Raw genomic sequence first — 20,879 nt, 5'->3', positions numbered from 1 at the left:
CGCGTTGGTGCAGCACATGTGAGTGCCATTTAATTATAAATTAAAATAATATCAAATATATTTACATACTCGTTCACGTACTTGGATTGGACTGAACCAAATGTCATTTTAATTGCGACTGCAATACAGTTGAGGTTGAAAACTACTCGTACTATTCGGCGGGTGCTCGAATTTTCGAGGCATCTGAACTGAACTCTGTGCTCTGAATATCGCCAGAGCCACTGCCAACGATTGTTCTTCAAATTGCTTTTTAAGCACCGCGCGAATTTCATTGAAATTCCGTTTGCGCCTCGCCAATAATGTTGTACATTAAGTTGACTCTTTGTGTTTTTTGTTGTATAATATATTTTTGGTAGGTGTTTTTGTTTTTTTGTGGTTGTGGGTTGTCCCGCAAAACAGAAAACATGTTGTTCTATTTGGAATTATTTTTGGTTTGGGCATGGCTATCTAGTGCAATGGATATTTATTTTTATGGTCTTGGGTGTTCCGAATTCGGGAATTAAATGAAACGTAAAAAGCTAACTGCTTCAAAAAGTTGCCTGCCATTTGCATAAATGTCCAATGCCCAATGCCCGTTGTCCGATAAACAGGTGTTCAACAGGATATTAAATTTTTTTTTTTTCCTTTGTTTTTTCCCCCCATTTTTTTTGAAGCAAACTATTGCGTAGAACGGTCTTAAGTGTGCACATTATCATTCCAAGCACACGCGGTTGTTGCTTCTTTTTTTTTTTGTTTAGCCACTTGCATAAAAGGCGTGATAATTAGAGGCATGTGTTTTGGATAAATCATAAAGTGGTTCAGTTAAATGGAATTGCGCAGAGATAATGACTGTTGCTGGGTGGTCTGCAAAGGAACAAATGTTCGAGGAGCAAACTGAAGACCCTTATAACTTTTGATTGACTCTTCAACTCTATCACTAGATGAGGAAGTTCGATGAAACCAAGAACTATTTTATTTATTAAGTATTCATCGCGTCGTCGCTTTCTAATTTCGAATTATGTACGTAGCTACCTGCTCAGAATAGATGGACAAATAGATAATATTCAGTAAACGCATTTTGATTTATGAATAATTACAGAGAGCACCGAAATTCATTACACGCATTCGAAATTAATTGCGTAAGCTTCTGAATTTCCCCATTTTTAAATGACATCATTATCTGATCTCACAATCATATCAGCAATTAAATCATTGATCTAGTTCTAAAGCGAACATTGTGACTCAACACAATAAATACCAACACTTTGAGATATAGTAAAATTGTAGAATTCTAGTGACTAATCAAAAATGCATTTCTTAGAGCAAAAAAAAAGAATGATTGCAACTGTGTTTTAAGAAGCCGCCGCACCACGTTGCGTATGATTAATGCATTTGTCGAGAGCAAAAAAAGCGGCTGAAAGGAAGCTTCAGCAGGCGACAGCAGCTCAGACTGAGACAGAGCTCAATTAATGATGAAATGCACGTCGTGAAATTGAAGTTTGAGGGGCAAGGAAAACTGGCAATAATTGACTTTTAAAAGGAAACAGGTGGCGCCCAACTCAAAAGACGTCAGCGAAAAAAAAACAGAGAACTGCTGACGTCAGTTGAAGGAATGACTCAGGTGTCTCCTATAACTGAAATTACAGTAGTACAACGTATGCAAGAGTATCTATTTTAGGCATCAGGATGAATCACAGACAGACAGCGTAGGCTTCCTCTTCCGATATGATCCTCTGTTGTCCGTTGAGACAAGCAACAACTCCCAACGCAATTCGCTATGTCCATCTTATTTATGCGCTGCATGTCTTTGAGCATTATTTTTATTGTAATTCTCTAGGCGGCGGACTTTTATCAACGGCGATAAGCCGCACACGCACCCATAAACCTCGTTTCGTTTCGAACCTGCCGTGTCCACGGGTGTACAACAAAATGACCTTAAAATTAAATGAGCAATTTTATTGTTATGGTCAACATGCGTGCATTATTTACGAGTAATTTTACCAAATCAACTAAACGCAAAATAAATAAATAAACAAAATAGAAAATAGAATAATAAATTTGCAAAAATAATTAGGCAAGTGCGGGTAATTCTTTCCTGACACTTTCAATTGAACATATTAGGGTGATCGCATTAACCATAAACAGAACCATAAACTGACAGCTTCTCTCGCCTTGTCTTGTCTTCTTGTCTTCCGTCGCACAGTTCGCCATTCGATAATGCAAATTTTGAAGCCGCTGATATCCAACTCATCGCAACTGGTAACAACCAACTGTCGACGACTGGCAACAGGCGGTTCGCACGTTCGGAGTCAAGACTCAAGACTCGAGACGAGTCGAGTCGCTTCCAGGGAGAACCAATGCCGCATACTAAGCAGGGGCGCTGAGGCCCCACTTTGGGTATATCCGAGTTTTTAGCAAAGCGAGCTCATTATGCTCATTTTGTATGCTTTTTTTGCCAATCTGCTTTCGTATATAAATCTAACGCGCTCCGTTGGATAGTCATCACTTCTTTGGTGGAAACTTCAGTGTCAAGTTTAGCTCCTGCTGTGATCAGTGCGCGAATCTAATAAAATCTAAAAAAAACATCAAATTCCCTACATTTGCAATCTTAAATAAGGATTTATCCCGAAAAACTTTAAAATCACTCCAATCAACATGAAGTTCAGTGTTGCGTTTGCTTTGTTGGTGATCGTCGGGTTTGTGGCCATCGGCGATGCTCTGCCTGCCAGGAAAAGTGAGTGATCAATTACCCAAAAAAGGATACGCACAATAAAACTCCGAAAATAAATTCAATAATATTCTCTACCAAAAGAAAGAAATATATTCATCTCATGCTCATCTTATTCTCTCGTTCCATCCACATCCACAATCATCCACAATTTCGACTTTACTGAAGATCGACAATACTTTGTTCCAGGAATGGTTTACTACCAGCAGCCCGCCGCCGCTGAATGGTACGGTGCTGGGTCCGGTGTTGGTCCCCAGCAGAGGATTATGTACATGCAGTATGTGCAGCCAGGACGCACTCATGCCCGCTCCACTCAAGCAGCCAGCGCCCTTGTGGCCGGCGAATCTGTTGCCACTGGCACCTATCTGAAGGGTAAGCCAACGACATGATTTTGTCTTCCATTATGCCATCCCACACTCACTAACCAAATCCCTAAAAAAAATCCTCACATTTTCCCTTGTTGTTCTAACAAAGATTGCAATCACGCAGAGTCCGATGTGGCAGTCAGCGTTGATGACAGCAGCGCCGAGGGCGCCCAGGCCGATGATGTCCTGAGCGCTGCCGGTGCCCAAGGTGCCACCTCTGTGGCCGAGGCCTACCCCGATGAGGCTCCCGTCGTCCAGGTTGCCGTCGACAACGCCGCCGAATCCGAAACCGAGGTCGAGGCTGAGGTGCCAGCTGCTGTAGAGAACGATGATGCCGCCAAGGTGCCACGCGATTTCAACTTTGCCGCCGAGGAAGCCGCTGCTGCTCCCGTCGAGACTGAGGCTGAGGAACCCGCCGCTGTGCCCGCTGTTGAGCAAGCCGCTGAGGAAGAGCTGCCCGCCCCCGCTCCAATTGCTCCTGTCGCTCCCGTTGTGCCAGCCAAGCGTGTTCTGCCCGCCCAGAAGAAGAAGGTCATCGTTGAGCTCGACCAGTCTGCCGATGATGTTGAGGAGGCTCAAGTTGCTGCCATTGAAGATGAGGAGGCCGAGAACGCTGTCGCCGATGATGTCGAGGAGGATGATGAGGATGTTGTTGAGCCCGTCAAGCCCGTTGTTGTGAAGCGTCGCCCAGCTGCTCGTCGTCCAGCTGCCAGACAGCCAGCTCCTGCCAAGCCCGCCAAGAAGCCACTGCCTGCTGGCACCTTCTTCCCCATTGACTTCGGTGGCACCAACGGTGGCGCCATTGCCATTGCCAACTCCTTCAGCACGGGCGAGGGCGGCTCTGCCACTTCGCATGCCATCGCTTATGGTTCTCCCGATGCTGCTCGCGCTCGCGTCCGTCCCAATCCCAGCAAGCGTCGCCATTAAGCGGCTCTGATCCACGACTGATGCTCAATCCCAATGCAAAACAAAAAACACCACCAATTCTTGCTAACGCATCGACAAGGTGCAAACGATATCTTCTTCATTTCGAAGTCTGTAACAGAGTTTTGTAATAATTAGTCGAATTGTAAACACAGTAAATACAATAAAAAAAAGTTCTTTCTGTTTTTTAAATACTCAAGTGTTATTTACTTCACAATTAATAATTAGTTGCTTTCTGTTTTTGCAATGCAATTATTTTATTTCATACACTTTTTTTTAGTTTCAATTTCAAAAACAAATTAATTGCTGTTTAAACTTAATACATTACTAGATGGAACCAAAGGCTTGAAAAAAAACATTTGATTTAACAAAACAAGAATGCAGAACTTAGCGAAGTAAATGCCTCGGTAAATAGATAAAAACAAAAAAAAACATCAGCCATCGGATTTGACTTAAGAGCTAATGGTTGTTCCTCAATTGTGATATCATTGTGTTGTGTGTATATAATATAATTATTTCTCTCTTTTTGTGTTTTTGCTTATTCTTATGCTTCTTCATGTCTGCATTCAATGCGCTAATTTTACAATAATTATTTCGGTGTATATGAATTCAGAAGACACTACGCTTACGCTTAACTTGGTTGCTTTTCGTTTTTTTTTTGTTGTTTTGGAATTCAATGCAACTGCAATGTGAGTGCTGTCGGCTTGGAATTTGTTTATAACCCTTGTTGTTGCACATGTGCTAAAGTGAAGTGAGACTACTCTATACATATACATATATATATATATATATATATATATATATGTGTGTGTATATACTCGTGTATGCATTAAAAAAACATTAAAACTAACACGGCAACTGTTGCTGTCTACTGTCCCCGCACCCGGCTTTCCACTCTCCAATCTCTCTTCACTATCAGTAACCGTATTTATCCTGCAGCGAGGACATGACATCGTTGGCCAGATTGCTCAGCCTGCCGGCCACTTTGTGTACTCCCTGGCGCACGCTCTCCTTCACATCATCGAGATCGGGAGCATTGAAGTTCACCGCCGTCGAGTAGCCACCAGAACCTAAAAACGAAAGTACACTTAAAGATGGTTTGTTTATGGAATGTAATTAAAATTATTACTGTTGCGATTGTTCAAGCCACTGCCGCCTGACGTTCCGTCGCCAAAGTAATCGGATGACGATATAGCGCGTGAGCCCTGGAAACGATTTAGATTTGCGCTAATATCAGCCGATGATTGTTCGCTCGCAAAGAACTGATCGGAGCCAAAGCCTTTGGCATTGCCAAACTTTTGTTGAGCCGCCACAGGATCATTGCTATTGTAGCTGCTATTACTCTTGCTGCTTTTACTTTTGCTGGCCAATGATGCTGATCCGCCACTGGTCGCCTTGGGCTTGTCGTAGTCACTGCTGGCCGCGAACATTGACGTAATGTTACTATGCGTGCCACCAATGGGTTCAATCGTCTCATAGCCCAACGCATCCAGTTCATATTTATCTAATTTGCTGCTGCTGCCAGTGCTCGACTCCTTCTTTTCACCGTACAAATTCAACGAATGATCATTGAAGAAATTATCATTCTCCAGCGCTGCCAATTTGCTTTGTGCACTTGACTTGGGCGCAACTGTCTGCTGCAACGTTTCCATGTCACTCAGCGCCGAATGTGCCACATCAGAGCCACGTAAATTGAAACCCATGCCCAGACGCTCCATTTGCTTGGCCTTGGCGGGATCGATGCTCTTGAGCTTGGCCTCCTCGCGTGTCTTTTGCAGCGACAGATCCTGATATGCCAAACGCATGCTGGCCACCGTCTCCAGTTGCTCTTCAGCGGTTTGTGGCTTGTCAGCGACAGCAGCAGCAGCTGCTGTTTTGCTCTCATTCGCTGCATTTGCGCGTGCTTCGATGTCGGCAAAGTTAGTCTTTACTTTTGTGGCGCCCAAGCCGCCCACTTTTCGTGCTCCCAACTGAAGAAATAACAGATTTAGTTATAGTTTAAATTTATAGTTTTGCGCCACTTACTGCTCCCTTCTTGGGCTGTATTTTGCGCACACCAATCGAAGACGGCACCGCCGCAGGTGCCACAATGGCATTGAGCAGATCAACGCTGGGTGCGCCCGTATCAGCTGCCACAATTGGGGTCGTGGTTGCTTTGGGTTCCAGCTGCAAGCATAGAATGATTAATTGGAATGTCTAAATAGTGCAGGTTGTAAATAAAGCCGTAAACAAATGTAACAAAACAGCGTGTCTAGTGGTTCTTTACCTTGGGCGTGTTGCTTGCCAGGCTGATGTTGTTGTTCTCGAGCAAAGCGTTGGCATTGTCATTGTCGCATTGCGCAAAAAAGTCCTCCTCCTGCTGTTCCTCCTTGGCGGCATCGTTGCCCTCGCTCTTGTCGGCCGTGGGTTCCAAATGCAGCTGTGTGGATGAGTGTGTCGTGTATGTTTGTTGTTGGGCAAGCAAGCAAAGCAAAGAACAAGAACAGGAACAGCAACAGAGTGTCAAAGTTAGTAGGAAACAACGCAACGTGTGGAATGGACACTCACCTTGGTGCCATGCACCTTCATGGCTTGCTGAGCAAGCGAAGATAACTTGTCGCGATAGAGCTGTGCTGCCCGTGAATTGTATTTGACTTGAGCATCGCTGCTGGTGCAGTTGTGGCCACGAAAGAATTGCGCCGCATTCGCATTACCGCCCAGCTGCATTTGGCGTAACTGCAGCCAAGTCCAGTTGGTGTCGAGGTTCGTGCTGCGCACAAAGGTCAAATGCACGCCGAGATTGCGATGGACGGCGGAGCAATCGATGCATATGAAGATGCCATACGTGACGGAGGACCATGTGGGCGCTTTAGTGGCGCAATCAAAGCAGGACTATTTAAGCAATTATAATCATAATTAGACCATTTCATGGAATTGGGAAACTAAGAAATTTTGATTGATTTACTGACCTTGTTAGCTGGTTGCGCACGCAGACGACTGAAAACGGCTTCAATTTCTTGTTTTGTGGGTCCCGTTGCATTGTTCGACATCTTTGTTGACGAAGTTGATTCCCTCTTTTTTTTCTTGTGAATTTGTTAATTTAGTAAACTGTTTTCGTGGCTGCCTCTCGCTGTGCTCTCTTCCTCTCTCTGTCTTCACTTGTCACCGAGTTTGTTTTATTGACACTTCCTGCTCTACGACCTCAACTGCGGCTTCCCTAAACTTATTGCAAACCTTTTAAAATTTGGATCAATTGCATTTGGCAACGTTTGTTTTAAATGCTTTGTAGTTTGCTATTCGTGTTCAAGAATTTTTGACGTGTGTTTTTCGTTCCAGTCCCCCTTCCACGTTCACGATAGAGATGAGTTTAGTGTGACCGCACGTCGCATTTGGAAAAGTCTTATTTAAAGCATAAATATTATACCCTGCCTACATTTAAAATTTGTTAAATTGATTGTTATGTTAATAAATTGTAATTATAACTTTTCGTTTATTACATTTTCGATTAAACAATTAACCTTGACGATTTTCGCTTTCATTTTTTAAAACTAATATTCAATAATATATATATTATTTTAAGAATGAACGATAAAATATTCTATTAATAATGATACATATTTGCTCAAAATTACTATGAATTTTGCAATAGATGTTTGTTTTACAATCTCATCACAGCGACCTCCGCCTAAAAATAAAAACCGTTCATCGTACTTCGTTTTTAATACTATCGTATAGACTGCCTTCGATAATATCGCCAGCAATCAGCTGTTCAGACCCGCGCAATTGGAACCCGAACTTGTTCGTGGAACATCTTTGAATTTGGAGGGTAATACTTTAAATTTAATATAAACATTAAAGTACTTTTAGGTAATTAAATATATATACCTGAAATATTTAACAAAATGTCTTGAGAAATGGTTAACACACAAGATTCAATTTGAAATTAAAATTACCGGCGGCACGAACAGATTTCCTTTTTATAAACAGCTGTTTAGGGCATTTTAGTGGTGTTGAGCAACAGCTGCGGGAAAACAGTATTGTTAGAATACGCGAACGGAGTTCCTTACGCGATAAGAAGATTAACAGGCAGAATTAAATAGTCGCTACAAGATGGCGTGCAAAATACCTTTTACGCATTGATCGAGCGTGGTAAGAAATCGCTACTAATATTTGCTAAAGTCTAAGGTTGATTAACAAGTATATATTCAATTCTAGAAGTCAACCAGGAAAACGCAAGGGCCACAAATACCCTCGTTAACAAAGACTTGCAAAGAATTTACGGAACTTTGCTGGAATTTTTCCAGTAAGCTCCCGTGTTCACGTTGCAGCAACAAATTCCTGAGGTCAACAAATCTCTTAAATTCCTTAACACTGGCCAGGACCCCGAACTAAACATCTACTCCATCGAATATATTTACTGTATACCAAAGGCAACCAGTAATTTGTTACGGAAATGTCATCAGGCAAAGAGTCAATATCACTCTGTGATCCTAAGGATGCAACGCAGGAATTTACTATAAAAGTTGAACCGAATATGAATGACTTTTATTTAGATAAAGACATAATTGAGGCCATCGACAGCCTGCATGATTTATTTGTGGACATCCTTGAAACCAAAAATTCATTTGAGTTAGAGGAAGAGCAGAATGCTCGGAACTGTGGCAAGCATAAGAAAGCTAAAGAAGAGGAAAAAATGCCTCCAGCGCCGCCAGCGCCTTCCATCAACGCAATAGAGGAAAGCAGCAACTTGTTCACACAAAATTTAATGGAAATATTTAATCCTGAGAGCAAAAATTCAAACGTGGTTTTGAACAGTCATCCTAAGTCTGTAAAAGAAAACACAAAAACTTTGAAGTTAAGTGATAATTGCTTAACTAATTTACAAAGCCCACAAGGAAGCATCCATAATAAAATCATCGATTCACATCAAATGGTTAAAGAGGATAAAGGTTGGTATTCACCGCCATCTTCTCCGGAAACCTCAAGAAGTATGTCGAAAAATCGACGTTTTGAAGTGGGGAGGCAATCTAAGTCTAAAACCCGGAATATTTCCCCAAGAAAACACCTGGATAAGCGTTGGCGATCGAGATCGAACAGTCAAAATATTTCTCCAAGGGGTAGAAGAATCTCCCGCTCGAGATCTAAGAATCGAAATATTTTTCCTAGTCGTAAAAGTGTTTCAAGAAATAGACAATATAGAGAAAACCGTCGTTCGAGATCCTACAATCGAAATATTTCCGCAAGGCGCAGAAGACCTTCGCGCTCCAGATCTAAAAGCCGAAATATATCTCCAAGTCGAAAGAGCCATTTTAATAAGCGCTGGCGATCGAGATCTTACAGTCGAAGTATTTCACTTAGACGGGGAGTTGTGCCGAGAAATAAAGACCGTAATGAACGTTCGCGAACGAGATCTGCAAATCAAAATAATTACCCAAGTCTAAGAGAACTCTTGCGCTCCAGATCTAAAAGCCGAAATATTTCGCCACCACTTAGACACTTAAGACGGCAAGCAAGATGTGACAGTCGAAGTATTTCTTCTAGTCGTGGTTTGTGTAGGAGTAGATACGGCAATGATCGCTGTCGATCAAGATCTAATAATTCCCCGAGGCGTAGAAGATGCCGGCGTTCCAGATCAAAAAATCGGAATAATTCCCCAGTAGATAAACGTGTCTCAAGGAATAGACACTCCAAAAAGCATTGGCTATCGAACAGTCGAAGTATTTCCCCTAATCGTGGTAGTGGGTCCAGAAAATCAAATAAACGATGGCGATCGAGATCTAAAAGCCAAAATATTTCCTCAATTCTTGACAAGTCCAAGAGTCCAAGTATTTCTCCAAATAGTATAAGTACAGTGAAAGATGATCACTCTAAACAACATGCGATATCCAAGAGTCGAAATATATCCTCAAGTTGCAGAAAACCATGGCGATCGAGGTCTAAAAGTCGAACTAGAGTTGTTTCACGTGGAAGAAGTATTTCTCCACAAAAAGGCAGTAGACTTCGTTCCAGAAGGAGTCGGAGTCCCCCACAATATCCACACAGAAGCTACACTGAGCAAGTGCCGCGCGAAGAAAGTAGAAGTTTGGTACATCAGTCCGACAATCACATTTCTGAGCAAAGATCAAATTTATTTATACCTCATGAAAGAGCTTTATATAATGGTTCATCGCCAAGGCAACTAGTTAAAGCTCGACAGTTCGTTGATGATACACTTTCACATCAATCATATTATTTACCATTTTTGAAAGAAGGTAACTTAATTAATACGAGACTAACTTCTCGTCCTACTACGTTGGAAAGCCACTTTATTATAAATCCGATGGCGAATTCAGCGTATCAAGGTATAAATCATTTTGATAAATTCGGATATCAAACTTTAGGACCACATGATTTGCGACACAGATTGGAAATACGTCGTTATTATAATTATGAAATGTCGCATTGCAAAATGTTTAATTATGAATACTTAACATATTAACTTATATATTATAACATATGTAACATATTATTATTAGTATTATTTGGCACACTTTTATGTATTCTCGTTTAATAAATTCTGTACATTTTAAAACTTAAAAAGATTTCACTCTAGAACGCTACAATATTTAGATGTGCTATATAAGAATATACTATGATATGTACATATATTAAAAATCTTCAGGCCAGCAGTTTGTTATGTTTTATTGAGTAGAAGGAATTATAATCAAAAATTTAAATGGTTAAGTTGAGAACTTGCACTTTTATTAAATATGTACAATTCTCATTATAATTAAGTTCACAACCAGCTAAATTATTATTAATTATTAACTCATGATATAATCATTCAATTACATAAGTTTTTAAAAGCGACATAAGCTGACAGTTTATTTCTGATTCTTCTGGCATACTGTTAGGAACGCCTTTAAGGACGTGATTTTTCCACATGGTTAGAAAACTAAATTCCTTCCACCACACACTTACGCTTACCCAAGTTTAGGATTATATATTTTCTTCTGTCAGACAGGATACTTGAAATGCTGCTAGTATGTTTGCTACAACTGATCTAGCAACGGGTTCTCGATTTGCTGGTAATTAACAAATATCAGAAATGTGGTATAGAATCTGGTTTTTATGAGGCTGAAGTCACCCTTTTATTAAATTTTTGAGAAAATGCAAATACACGTTTCAATTACAAATAGTATTTTACCTATATAAACCTCAATATTCTTTTAATTATAATTGCAACCCGATGTATCGGTTTATTTTATTGAACAAAAAGTTGGTGTGTCCATGTACACATAAATTCATTTGAGTACTATAAGAACGATGTAACTATTATGTAAGTAGTATTACTGGTTAAACTTGTTGACAGCTGCGTCCTAATCTTTAGCACTACGACTAGTTGTTGGTATATTCCAATCATTCTTCTGCGAAGTAGCTCTAAAATTGTTAGACAACGGAGGACGTTGGTTTGGTTTTGGTTTACGTCCGCCCAGTGTTGGAAAATCATCCTCCTTATTAATGCAGGCGGCGAATGCTGTACTATCAGTCGGGGAGTACTTGTTCTTATTCTCTGACGATTGGCACGAGACAAAAGAAGAGCTTGTGATGTCCGCTTCGGGTTGATCGTTTATCACCTGGAACTTTCGCTCTTCCCTCGGTGGCAAATGTTTGCCGGGTATTGGCTTGATTGCGAGATCGCCACACATATAATCGCTGAAGATAAAGGCCCAACGAGAGACCAAGGAATGTACACAATACCTGCAGCGATCGTTATCTTCGTGGTACTGCAAGAAATGAAGTCTTGAAAGTATTATAACTCATAGCTAAGCTAAATTATTTGCCTCACCTGACAGGAGATGCCCGAATTATATTCATAATGGTCATTAATGAAGACGGCATCGGTAACACTCTTATTAATGCCAGTGCTTTTTTAAATCGGCTATTTCCATTACTTCCTTCTTCAGGATATAGAACAGATATTGAATGTCGTAGACAAGAATATCTGTGTCCTGTATATCCGAGTCGCTAGCCAAATAGCGGAAGCAGCCTTTCACCACAGGCATTAGTTCAGTGCTCGTGAACACGGTCAAGGGATCATTGGGATTATCACTGACTTGGCAGCCACGCAAGTACTGCACAATATTGACATATAGTTTTCCCATATCAGTTTCCCCCAATGCTTTTGGGGGAAGAGGCAAATAATGCGTGGAATCCGCATGAAGTTTCGCATCGTTGCTCTGGCCAAAGATAATCTGACCTGTAATCGAAGAATTATAGAAGATTATAGGCCGAGCCGTATTTGATTAGTTAGTTGGTCTTACCCGGATTTATCAGCGAACTATAGACGGATATTTTACCAGATTTTATAGAGAATAAACAAGCAGCAAACTCAGCTGGTGTATAAATGCCATCCTTCGTTTTGTCAAAATAATTGAAAGCGGCAAAAAACAAACTTGCTATTTTCTAAATCTATGGGATGAAGAATTAGTGTGGTAAGTATAGATGTAGCACGAGAGAAACCTACCATACTGTGCCTTGCCCTTCATAATTATGCGCTCAATATTGCATTTCATTTGTGTGTTTTGCTGAACGGCTTCACGTTGCTGACTCTCCACAGTGGAGACAAGCTGGCCAGTGGACGTCATGCGCTCCCTGGTTCCGCGTTCTGCAATCTCAGCGTCTTTGGCACGTGAATTGTACGGGCCGCGCTGCTGCGCATTCATATTCTACACGCATTTGGAAATTGAAGATTGTTTATGTATGTATATATGTATATCCATTGTGAAATACTCACACTCCAAATGCCTCCGCATCGTGCCACAGCTTGGGGCAATGTCAGGCCACGTCCTTCTGCGCTGTTACGCCAATCCTGGACGAATGCCATGAAACCATTCTTCTTTGGGGGCATTTTTAACTATGTATGTAAATCTCCAAAGCGAATAGAAATGTGAAGCGCATTAACAAACTGAGCATGTGAAGTTACAGACATGAATTTGCATACATACATATGTATATACACAGATTCATATGTATGTAAATAAATAAATAATATTAAATCATTCACACAATAATTACCTTTTTTACAAATCAACGTTTTAGTGACACGAAGTTTACAAAAAAAACTCAAGAGAAATAATTTTAGCCCAAGTAAAATTTTAAAGCAAATGAAAAGGGCGCTACGTTTCCCCCCAAAAGATCAAAGCACAACTACGTAGCGTGACCGCATATTATATTTGAAAATATACTGATTTGCTCAGAAAAATACACCACTTGTAAGATCCGTTCTAATAAATTTGTCTTCCAACACTTTCCAAAATAACGGCAAATATCAGTGCTGCCAATTTGGATTTTTTCCCGTCAAAACTGGCTTTTTTTGAAGGCTAAATGCGGGAAAAATTTGTGAATTGCGGGAATTGTGAAAAGCGGGAATTCTAGCTTTTTTAGAAATTCTGTTGGCTTTTTCCCAACTTTTTTTGTGTTGTTAACACAAAAGTACAAAATATGGAAAAGTGGCAGATTTACGATAGGCACTTATAAACAATCCAGAAAATGTGTTGGCGTATCGATTGTTTTCTCGAAATACGCTAATTTCATCACTCGCTTAGTGTTTCCATTTCAATTTGCTCAAGCGGGCCAACATCAGCAACACAAACAAATTTTTATCTTTAAAGATTCTGGTAAAAACCGGAGATTTTTTTGAGTTGGCAACTGTGGCCATCCAAATATTGTGTTTGCCCTGGTCATACGCGATTTCTGGCTATTTGCCAGGTTAACCAATTTAAGGAATGCATTCTAAGCATAAGTTAAAGTATTAATTTCAAGCAAAAGATATACTCTATTCATTTTTATTGTAATATAGAGAATCGGATTGTGACGGATGGGAAAATGCTGCGTCGACTATGAAGTGCCTATAAAATATCTACAGATGATAGGCACTAGTATGTCATACGCAAATGAGACAGACTAAGGAGATAACGATTAAATAATGCAAATCTTTATCTTTTAAACAAAAATGAACTTAATAAATTGTTATTTTTGAAGACATTTTTTTCTCTTTTTTTTGATACATTTGTTTTTAGCTTTTTTTTGGATTTTTAAATAATTTTGTTGAGCTTTTTTCTCCATTCATTCCGTCAAAAACAGCTTTTTTTTTGCTGGTCAAAAGTTGGCAGCACTGCCAAATATGAACATGCATGCAGTTAAAATTGACAAATAACGAATTATTAAATTTCAAAGGAAAATGGTATTTTTACTGTAATGCGAACATTAATAAGTATTTAATATGACAGTCAGAATAATAAATTATATTAAACTTATTAACTTGTTTTGTATATTGATATATTTTATAACGTCCATGGAAATGGTTGGCAACGCACTTAACAATCTTAACAGTGATGCTCCTCACCAAACTTTATATTTAACAGTGAGCTGTTGCCAGTTAAGTTCAGCATCTGTTACGATTATGTAGTTGGCTTTGCGTTATGTTTCTCTATCTGCGTTAGAAGCAATAAAACGACACTTTCTGTTAAGATAACCGTTACCACTATTTTAACTCAGCATTTTTCAGAATAATAATATTTTAACGGAGTACCTTCGAATGTTAATCAAAAAAGCCATAGACAGTAGTTTCGGCTATATTAAAAAGGGGGATAACAACAACCTGTTTAAACTTACGCGCATTGAAAATATACTAAAATGTTCAGAGTAACCAGGTTATAATTTCGATGTTCCTGAATTTTGGTATATCTGAATGGCGTTAAAAAGCTGTTTTTTCAGAAAAAAAAGTTTGGATAAACATTTAATTTAGAAGCATAAACAACACCATGCGAGTCGGACGTGTACCGCGCGTAATTGAAAGTTCTTCTACTTGTATAAGTTTGTAGAATGATATTTTATAAAACGACGCGCGAAATGTTTAATTTCAAAAACTTATAGTAACGGATATGAGTAAATAAAAGGTGGGCAATATACTAGTGTATATAGCCTTGTTTTTGTTAATAGAAATCGGAAAGAAAAAGCTCGGCTTTAACACAACAATACTTTGGTCGCCGGGCTCTAAAATTGTGTTTGTGTTTTAATTGTGTTTCGCCAGTGTATTATTGTTATTGCCAAGTTAAATAATTAAAATTGTAAAATATAATGCCACGACCTCTAAATTTACTAAATAGCAGCTGAGAAAAAAATGCAAGTGCAAAAAGTATCCGTGAAAAAGTACGAACTACTCATATAAGAAAAATACGTATACACGCACACACACTCGCATACATGACGATCATTCATTATTGCTGCTGCTTCTTCTTCTTCTTGCGCGACGTGTTTCGCTTAAGCTCACCTGGCGTGTGTGTATGCGTGCGTGTGTGAGCGAGTGCTGTGTTGTGCGCAAGTGTGAGTGAGACAGTGAGTGCCGAAGTGAGAAGCCGAGCTTTCAACTGTTAAAGTTAAAGTTCTTTAGCTTGCGTCGGCGTAGCGTTGGCAGCAGCAACAGGTTAGACCCGTCTACAGGTTGGTTGGCATTTTTTTTTCTACATCGTTAGTCTCTTCTGTTTACATTTGTATGCATTTTACATTTGCATTTGATTTGTTAATCATTTGCATTGCATTTGTTTAAAAAACTCGTGATTAATCTCCTTAGGAGCTTTGCTTGTTTGTTCGAGCTTCTCTCATGTTCATATTACCTGACTTATTTATTTTATTTAGCTTATTTATCCCTTCTCCTTATCAGATGACTCAGCTGACACGTTCGTTCTCAGTTCTCAGTTCCCAGTTCTCTGGTTTCCCCTTTTGGTTCTCGTTCGTTTCTTATTGTCTTTTCGCATTCCTCCTCAGCAATGTTTGCTGACAAGCGCAGATTTCAATTTCTTTTGCTTATCATTATACGTGACTGATCTGATCTATCTAATGTAATATCTTTAAGATACGCTTCGTTGATATATGTTTATAAACAAAGAAACTTAAGTCTGAAATTTATTTATTTTGGTCATTCTCGTGCAGTCTTTTCGTGTTCTCACTAAACACATAAAAATGTTACCAAAATAGTTTTGGGCCAAACCTCTTTTAGTGTTTTATTTGCCAAATTGGCCTTCTGAGTGAATGCTTGTCAGGACTTGATGACGCTAACGACTCTCGCTTCCCACCTATTCTTCTTTTTTACGACTACATAAATCCACTTTTCTATTTTGTTCACAAAAACTCGATTTAGCAAACAAATATAAAGGTGGAAGAGAGAAGTTCTGAGAAAGTGAGCGACATGATGCAATGCAAATTAACTTTTTAATTTGCAATTCCAAAATTAAGATTCTAATCGTAATGCTTCTCGTTCTAAGTACGAAATAAAAAGCAGTTGAACAACTGAAATGACAACATTCATTACTTGAAATTCTGTATGACATAATAAACTCGCATGAAACAATTAATTAGTTGAATAATTGCAATTACTTTTTTGATTTATTGATAAAGTGGTTCAATGGCTCATTTATTAATGCATTTCATTCATGAATGTTGTTGCAGTTTTTCTCTAAATTTGAGTTAAATAAAAAACAGTTTATTCAGATAAGGTATCAGAAAGTATTTGTTGAATAAGTTAAATATAAAATTTATAATGTAGAACCACTTGCTTACTATATCGAATAAGTTTTAATCACAAGTATGAGTACCCAAATCTATATTTAACATACATCGTAATGATGTAGTGTATCGAATTATTTATTCTAATTATAAAATCGGATTAAATAGTGTTATATAAATTATTACATAAATACTTTGTTGTAATATCGATAGCTTAGTATTACTACATTAGTTATTCTTTGAATGCATCATTGATACATCAGATAATATCGATATCTTAGTATTAGTTATTCTTTGAATGAAATCAAATTCTTTCATAAGTTTGATAGGTAACCTAATTCAATTTGCTTTGGTCTATTGAAATAGACTGTTGTAATTCTGTGAAGAAAAGCTTCAGACTCCAACCTGGAACATTCACATAAAATATTGTCTTTTTAGCGAGGCCCAACCTCAAGTGCTCCCATTTCAGTCGTTTAATAGGTCATTCGATTGGATAGGTCGCCATATGATGATGACGATGGCGATGGTGATGGGCGGGCTGCACCCATTTGGCCAGAATGTGAGTTGCGACTTGGTAATTAGCTTTTAGGTCAGTATCTAAAGTCGACCTTTTATCAACGTAACGCAAACGACATGATATAAATGAAATTCCCTTGCGTGTCAAGCCAAAGATCGGAGGCATAGTAGGAAGAAGTTTGCGTTGGCTAAATTATAGCAAATGTTACGAGTCTTTTTTGGTTTTTGTTTTGGCCAAGGTTAGAAGCCGCGCAATGTGACAATGTTACGTCTGGTCAACTTGGCACTCCCACAACAATCAGAGTTGGAGTTGTCCCCATGACGTCAACGTTGTGTATAAATGTTGTGTGTGGTTCTCCATATACATATATACATATAAATTTTTGTATATTTCGGCCTCAATTTAGTGACTTGCTACAGTTGACATATTTAAATACGAATTTGCATTTGCCACTGCACTGCGACATTTGGCGACAACAACAATAATAACGATAACAACTAGCAAACAAATCTTAAGTTTTCTAATTGCTTTGCCATTTGCTAATTAAGTTTTACAGTTGAAGAACCTTAAGGCCCTTATCACACAGTGCAAAAATTTCGCAGTCGGTGTAAAGTTTGCATTTTTCCCTCCCCACTCCAAGCTTAATATTATTGTTGTTGTTGTTGTAGTTGCACTTGTTACCTGCCGTGACTGAAAGTCATTTAAAGTGTTTTGGCTCTTGCCTGACGCTGTACAATATAATTATTTATATGCATGTACAATGCTTCTGCCACCAGCTGTAACCGCTTTCCCAGCTCCAAACGGCCAACTGGCAAACGGGGCCAACTATGCTAATTTAAGCATGTTCAGTGCACTGAAGGTAACACAGACGAAGTAGGAGTTAAGCCCGCAAATTCTCCTACAACTCGTATTTTCAAATATTAAATGGGACCTCTGATAAGGCGCTGATTTATTTATGATTTATTTATGGAAAGGGGTTACGCAAAATGACTGTTCAAGGGAACTTTAAACTTGTGAGCTTATTTTGCACAAAAAGAGTCAAGTTATGATAATAATTACTGCACATAAACATAAGAATTTGAAATAATTGTTATTAAAATACCTTTTAAATGGATTTATACAGCTGTAAACTTTGAAATAGCAGTGCGACAGAAACAAAACTATATTCCTGTTTTTAGAATACGTATTTAAAAAATTTGCATAAATATAATGTAATTTCAGAAAATTTAAAAATTTTATAAAAGTGCACGGTACATATTAATATATATATCAATATTTATTGTGTAAGAGATGCTTCAATTCAATTCAATTTGGATGAACAAGTTTTCAATCAAAATTGTATTACATTAATGAATTGAAATATTCAAGTCTATAATTTATTGCAGCCCTGCATTCTTCATCTTTTTTTATTCCAAGTAGACAATCTGGGATTATCGCTAAAGTGTTGACCAAGATATGAATTCTTCCGAAACTCGTTAGCTCAATAAACTGAACACTTTGGCCATGGCACGCGTTCTCTGCTGCTAACAGACATTTTCGTATTTTCGTATTTCAATTTTCCAGTTTTTCTGGGCGACAGACAATTTTGTTATGGACACGTTTGAGCGTCTTATCGGTCAAATTACTGAACATGTCTTCGGGTTATTTACCATAATGCTGGAATTATGCAAATGCAGCAAATGAGGTAACGAGGGAAAGCTTTGGGATGAAGTGGGGAAACTTGTACAATGAAATATCTTAGAAATATGGAAATACACCACATTGATAAGCTTCATAGGTTGGACAAGAAGATAGCTCCAAAAAAAGGGTTAACCTTCTTTTGTTAACTTGGTCAAATCGCAGTAGGGTCTCGCTTCACTTCAACTTCAACTTCAATTTCAACCTTAATTCAAAAATCATTTCGTTTTCAATGCACAAATTGTTGAAACCGGTTTAACGGTTAACAGCAGACACACGCACACTAACACACACACACTCACACATGCCACTCAGGTATTTTATTTACCAAAAAATGGAGTAAAAAGTAGGTGACGTAAAGCTCCGTTAGCCCTGCAACAGCAGCAGCAACAAAAATAGAAGCCAAACTGGTTGTTGTTGTTGTTATTATATCTCTCTTTTTGTTTGCTGCGCTTCCTTCCACAAAGAATAAAGCAACAACAACATCGAAATTGTCGAGCCCCGAAAAAAACGAAATTTGTCTGCGCACAGTAAAAGAATTTATCAAGTCTACCACGCCCACACCCACCTAGCCAACTGAACACACATACATTCATACAAACACGATTGCACGTCTGCATGCAAGCATATTTACATAACCTGTGAGCGATGAGAGACCGAGAGAGCAAGAGAGAGGGCAGTGCGCAAAGCTTTGGTTGAGTACCCGTAGCAGCAACAACAACCATAATAAAAACAAAACACGTCACAGTTGCGTGGCCAGCTTTTGTGCGAATGCAAGGGGGTGAGTTGGAGCATGGGAGCGACAGGGAGAGCGGCACGCATGCCTTGGTAGCTTTGGGCGTCAGCTTCACGGCCATTTGATGCGAGCAGTAAGAGCGAGCTACTTGTTGAATGCAAATTTTTGCATTCCCTCTCACGATCCAGCAGCTCTCTTCTTAGTTGGTACTCTCCCGCTCGCACTCTAGCCCAAGATTGTGCAAGCTGCGTAATTAAGTGACCGGTAATTGAGTTTTAAAGCAACGGCCTTTATGCTGTCTCTTTAGAATGGTCACTACTATATCACTGGGCTTATTTGGCCCAGCTTTATTTGTTGCATTCTCTGTGCCTTTTAATTGATATTTATGCAGCTAGTTAAATGCGCAGCCTAAGCGTAGCAGACAGAGCGAGCGAACATGTGTGGGAATGGGAATGAGAGCGGGAGTTGGAGTGAGCGTGATGGAGCGATGCAATGAGAAGGCTGCGCTCCAGTGATTCTTTTCTCATGTTTTGTGTCTGTTTTGCTGTTTTACTCTGCCATACAACAAAACTTTTATGTGCAGTTCGGCTTTGTTCTTATTGAGGAAGGTAGAAAGCTTATTGCATTGATTTCATTCCAAAAGTGCAGCAAATAATTGTAGTAAATGAATTGCAGACAGGAAATTAGTTTGTTAGTTCATAAAACACAATTTATTTGGCTATTAAATAAACAAAAACGTTAAGCTAATGGGATTTTTTTTTTTTTAAATTTCTCAATTGCTTTCCAATTGTAATGGGTTGCAAACTGGATTGTATGTAATGCATATCTCTACATTCCTGAAAAAAAGTTTCTTTAATCTTCTCACTTTCCCAGAATATAGTATGTAATTAATTGGGTATTCATTACAAGTTGCAAAATCCAAATAACTCAAGTCACATGCTTCGAACTCGAGTTTCACTTTGCACTTCCGTTAATTAAACGATACACATCTGTCGTAGTACCTTGGCCATGGCAATTACCACTTACATGCATAGTTACTGTCGGCTCTTATCAACTCCATATCATGGTTTGACGGAACTAAGCACTAAGCACTAAGCAAATTGTAAATAATCGGAGAAACAATGAAATTGCATGGCAATTACCCAGCGACCCACCTGGATTACTAAGCTACTAAGCGACTGCTTGTAAGCCACCCACAATAAAAAACCCTAAGACTGACTTTGACTATGTAAATAAATTAGTTGATTGACTATGCGATACTCTTACAGTCAGTTTGCACCTAATGTCAACAGAATATATTATGACCATAATGACAGTTGACACGTTTATTTATCATACTGTATTACGTGCTGAATACAGGGTATACAAATTTCACAATAAACAGCAGCAATTTGTATGCAATCCACAAAACCAAAAAAACCGATTACT

General features: G+C 38.9%; 4 protein-coding genes across 10 annotated transcripts; 2 read left to right on the top strand and 2 right to left on the bottom strand.

The window, feature by feature from the left end:
• Positions 1-4,188, top strand: LOC133841166 (translation initiation factor IF-2). Of its 5 annotated transcripts, none has more exons than XM_062273478.1 (3): positions 1-18; positions 2,897-3,079; positions 3,182-4,188. In XM_062273478.1, exons 2-3 carry the CDS (start codon positions 2,899-2,901, stop codon positions 3,997-3,999), a joined length of 999 nt encoding a protein of 332 aa, XP_062129462.1. In that variant the 5' UTR covers positions 1-18; positions 2,897-2,898; the 3' UTR covers positions 4,000-4,188. The 5 variants fall into 5 exon arrangements, with proteins under 5 accessions (XP_062129462.1, XP_062129457.1, XP_062129461.1 ...); XM_062273473.1 differs by lacking the exon at positions 1-18 and adding an exon at positions 2,472-2,713 and having other exon boundaries at positions 2,876-3,079; positions 3,197-4,188; XM_062273477.1 differs by lacking the exon at positions 1-18 and adding an exon at positions 2,473-2,713 and having other exon boundaries at positions 3,197-4,188.
• LOC133841165 (ADP-ribosylation factor GTPase-activating protein 2) lies at positions 4,018-7,331 on the bottom strand. 3 transcript variants are annotated; one of them, XR_009894276.1, is made up of 7 exons: positions 6,945-7,329; positions 6,544-6,867; positions 6,263-6,415; positions 6,022-6,162; positions 5,126-5,966; positions 4,848-5,066; positions 4,018-4,108 (listed from the first exon to the last, which is right to left on the bottom strand). XR_009894276.1 is itself a non-coding variant. In XM_062273470.1 (6 exons), the coding sequence occupies exons 1-6, from the start codon at positions 7,023-7,025 to the stop codon at positions 4,912-4,914; spliced, it is 1,695 nt and encodes a 564-aa protein (XP_062129454.1). In that variant the 5' UTR covers positions 7,026-7,329; the 3' UTR covers positions 4,621-4,911. The 3 variants fall into 3 exon arrangements, 2 of the variants coding, with proteins under 2 accessions (XP_062129454.1, XP_062129455.1); XM_062273470.1 differs by lacking the exon at positions 4,018-4,108 and having other exon boundaries at positions 4,621-5,066; XM_062273471.1 differs by lacking the exons at positions 4,018-4,108; positions 6,263-6,415 and having other exon boundaries at positions 4,621-5,066; positions 6,945-7,331.
• A 538-nt stretch (positions 7,332-7,869) lies between these two features.
• On the top strand, positions 7,870-10,603 carry LOC133843242 (serine/arginine repetitive matrix protein 2-like). Its single transcript, XM_062276697.1, has 2 exons — positions 7,870-8,124; positions 8,191-10,603. Exon 2 carries the CDS (start codon positions 8,429-8,431, stop codon positions 10,451-10,453), a length of 2,025 nt encoding a protein of 674 aa, XP_062132681.1. The 5' UTR covers positions 7,870-8,124; positions 8,191-8,428; the 3' UTR covers positions 10,454-10,603.
• Positions 10,604-11,187: 584 nt separating this feature from the next.
• On the bottom strand, positions 11,188-12,866 carry LOC133843805 (protein maelstrom). The gene is given in 7 exon segments (XM_062277508.1): positions 11,188-11,741; positions 11,804-11,887; positions 11,889-12,214; positions 12,279-12,402; positions 12,404-12,426; positions 12,482-12,683; positions 12,752-12,866. Coding segments are annotated over 7 exon segments (1,281 nt in total). The 5' UTR covers position 12,866; the 3' UTR covers positions 11,188-11,333.
• Between the last annotated feature and the right edge of the window lie 8,013 nt (positions 12,867-20,879).

The sequence above is a fragment of the Drosophila sulfurigaster genome, chromosome 3 (genome assembly GCF_023558435.1).
Source record: "Drosophila sulfurigaster albostrigata strain 15112-1811.04 chromosome 3, ASM2355843v2, whole genome shotgun sequence".
Lineage (NCBI taxonomy): Eukaryota > Metazoa > Arthropoda > Insecta > Diptera > Drosophilidae > Drosophila > Drosophila sulfurigaster.
The sequence above is the reverse complement of the archived record's forward strand: the minus strand, read 5'-3'. Positions and strand labels throughout refer to the sequence as shown.

Bases quoted from the DNA above. Each gene is read 5' to 3' on its own strand.
- LOC133841166 (XM_062273472.1), top strand. From the start codon at position 2,635: ATGAAGTTCAGTGTTGCGTTTGCTTTGTTGGTGATCGTCGGGTTTGTG. The intron at 2,714-2,875 runs GTGAGTGATCAA...ACTTTACTGAAG, and splicing joins TGCTCTGCCTGCCAGGAAAA to ATCGACAATACTTTGTTCCA. The intron at 3,080-3,181 runs GTAAGCCAACGA...GTTCTAACAAAG, and splicing joins CACTGGCACCTATCTGAAGG to ATTGCAATCACGCAGAGTCC.
- LOC133843242 (XM_062276697.1), top strand. From the start codon at position 8,429: ATGTCATCAGGCAAAGAGTCAATATCACTCTGTGATCCTAAGGATGCA.
- LOC133841165 (XM_062273470.1), bottom strand. From the start codon at position 7,025: ATGTCGAACAATGCAACGGGACCCACAAAACAAGAAATTGAAGCCGTT. The intron at 6,163-6,262 runs GTAAAGAACCAC...CTATGCTTGCAG, and splicing joins TGGCAAGCAACACGCCCAAG to CTGGAACCCAAAGCAACCAC. The intron at 5,067-5,125 runs GTAATAATTTTA...TTTCGTTTTTAG, and splicing joins TGGCTTGAACAATCGCAACA to GTTCTGGTGGCTACTCGACG.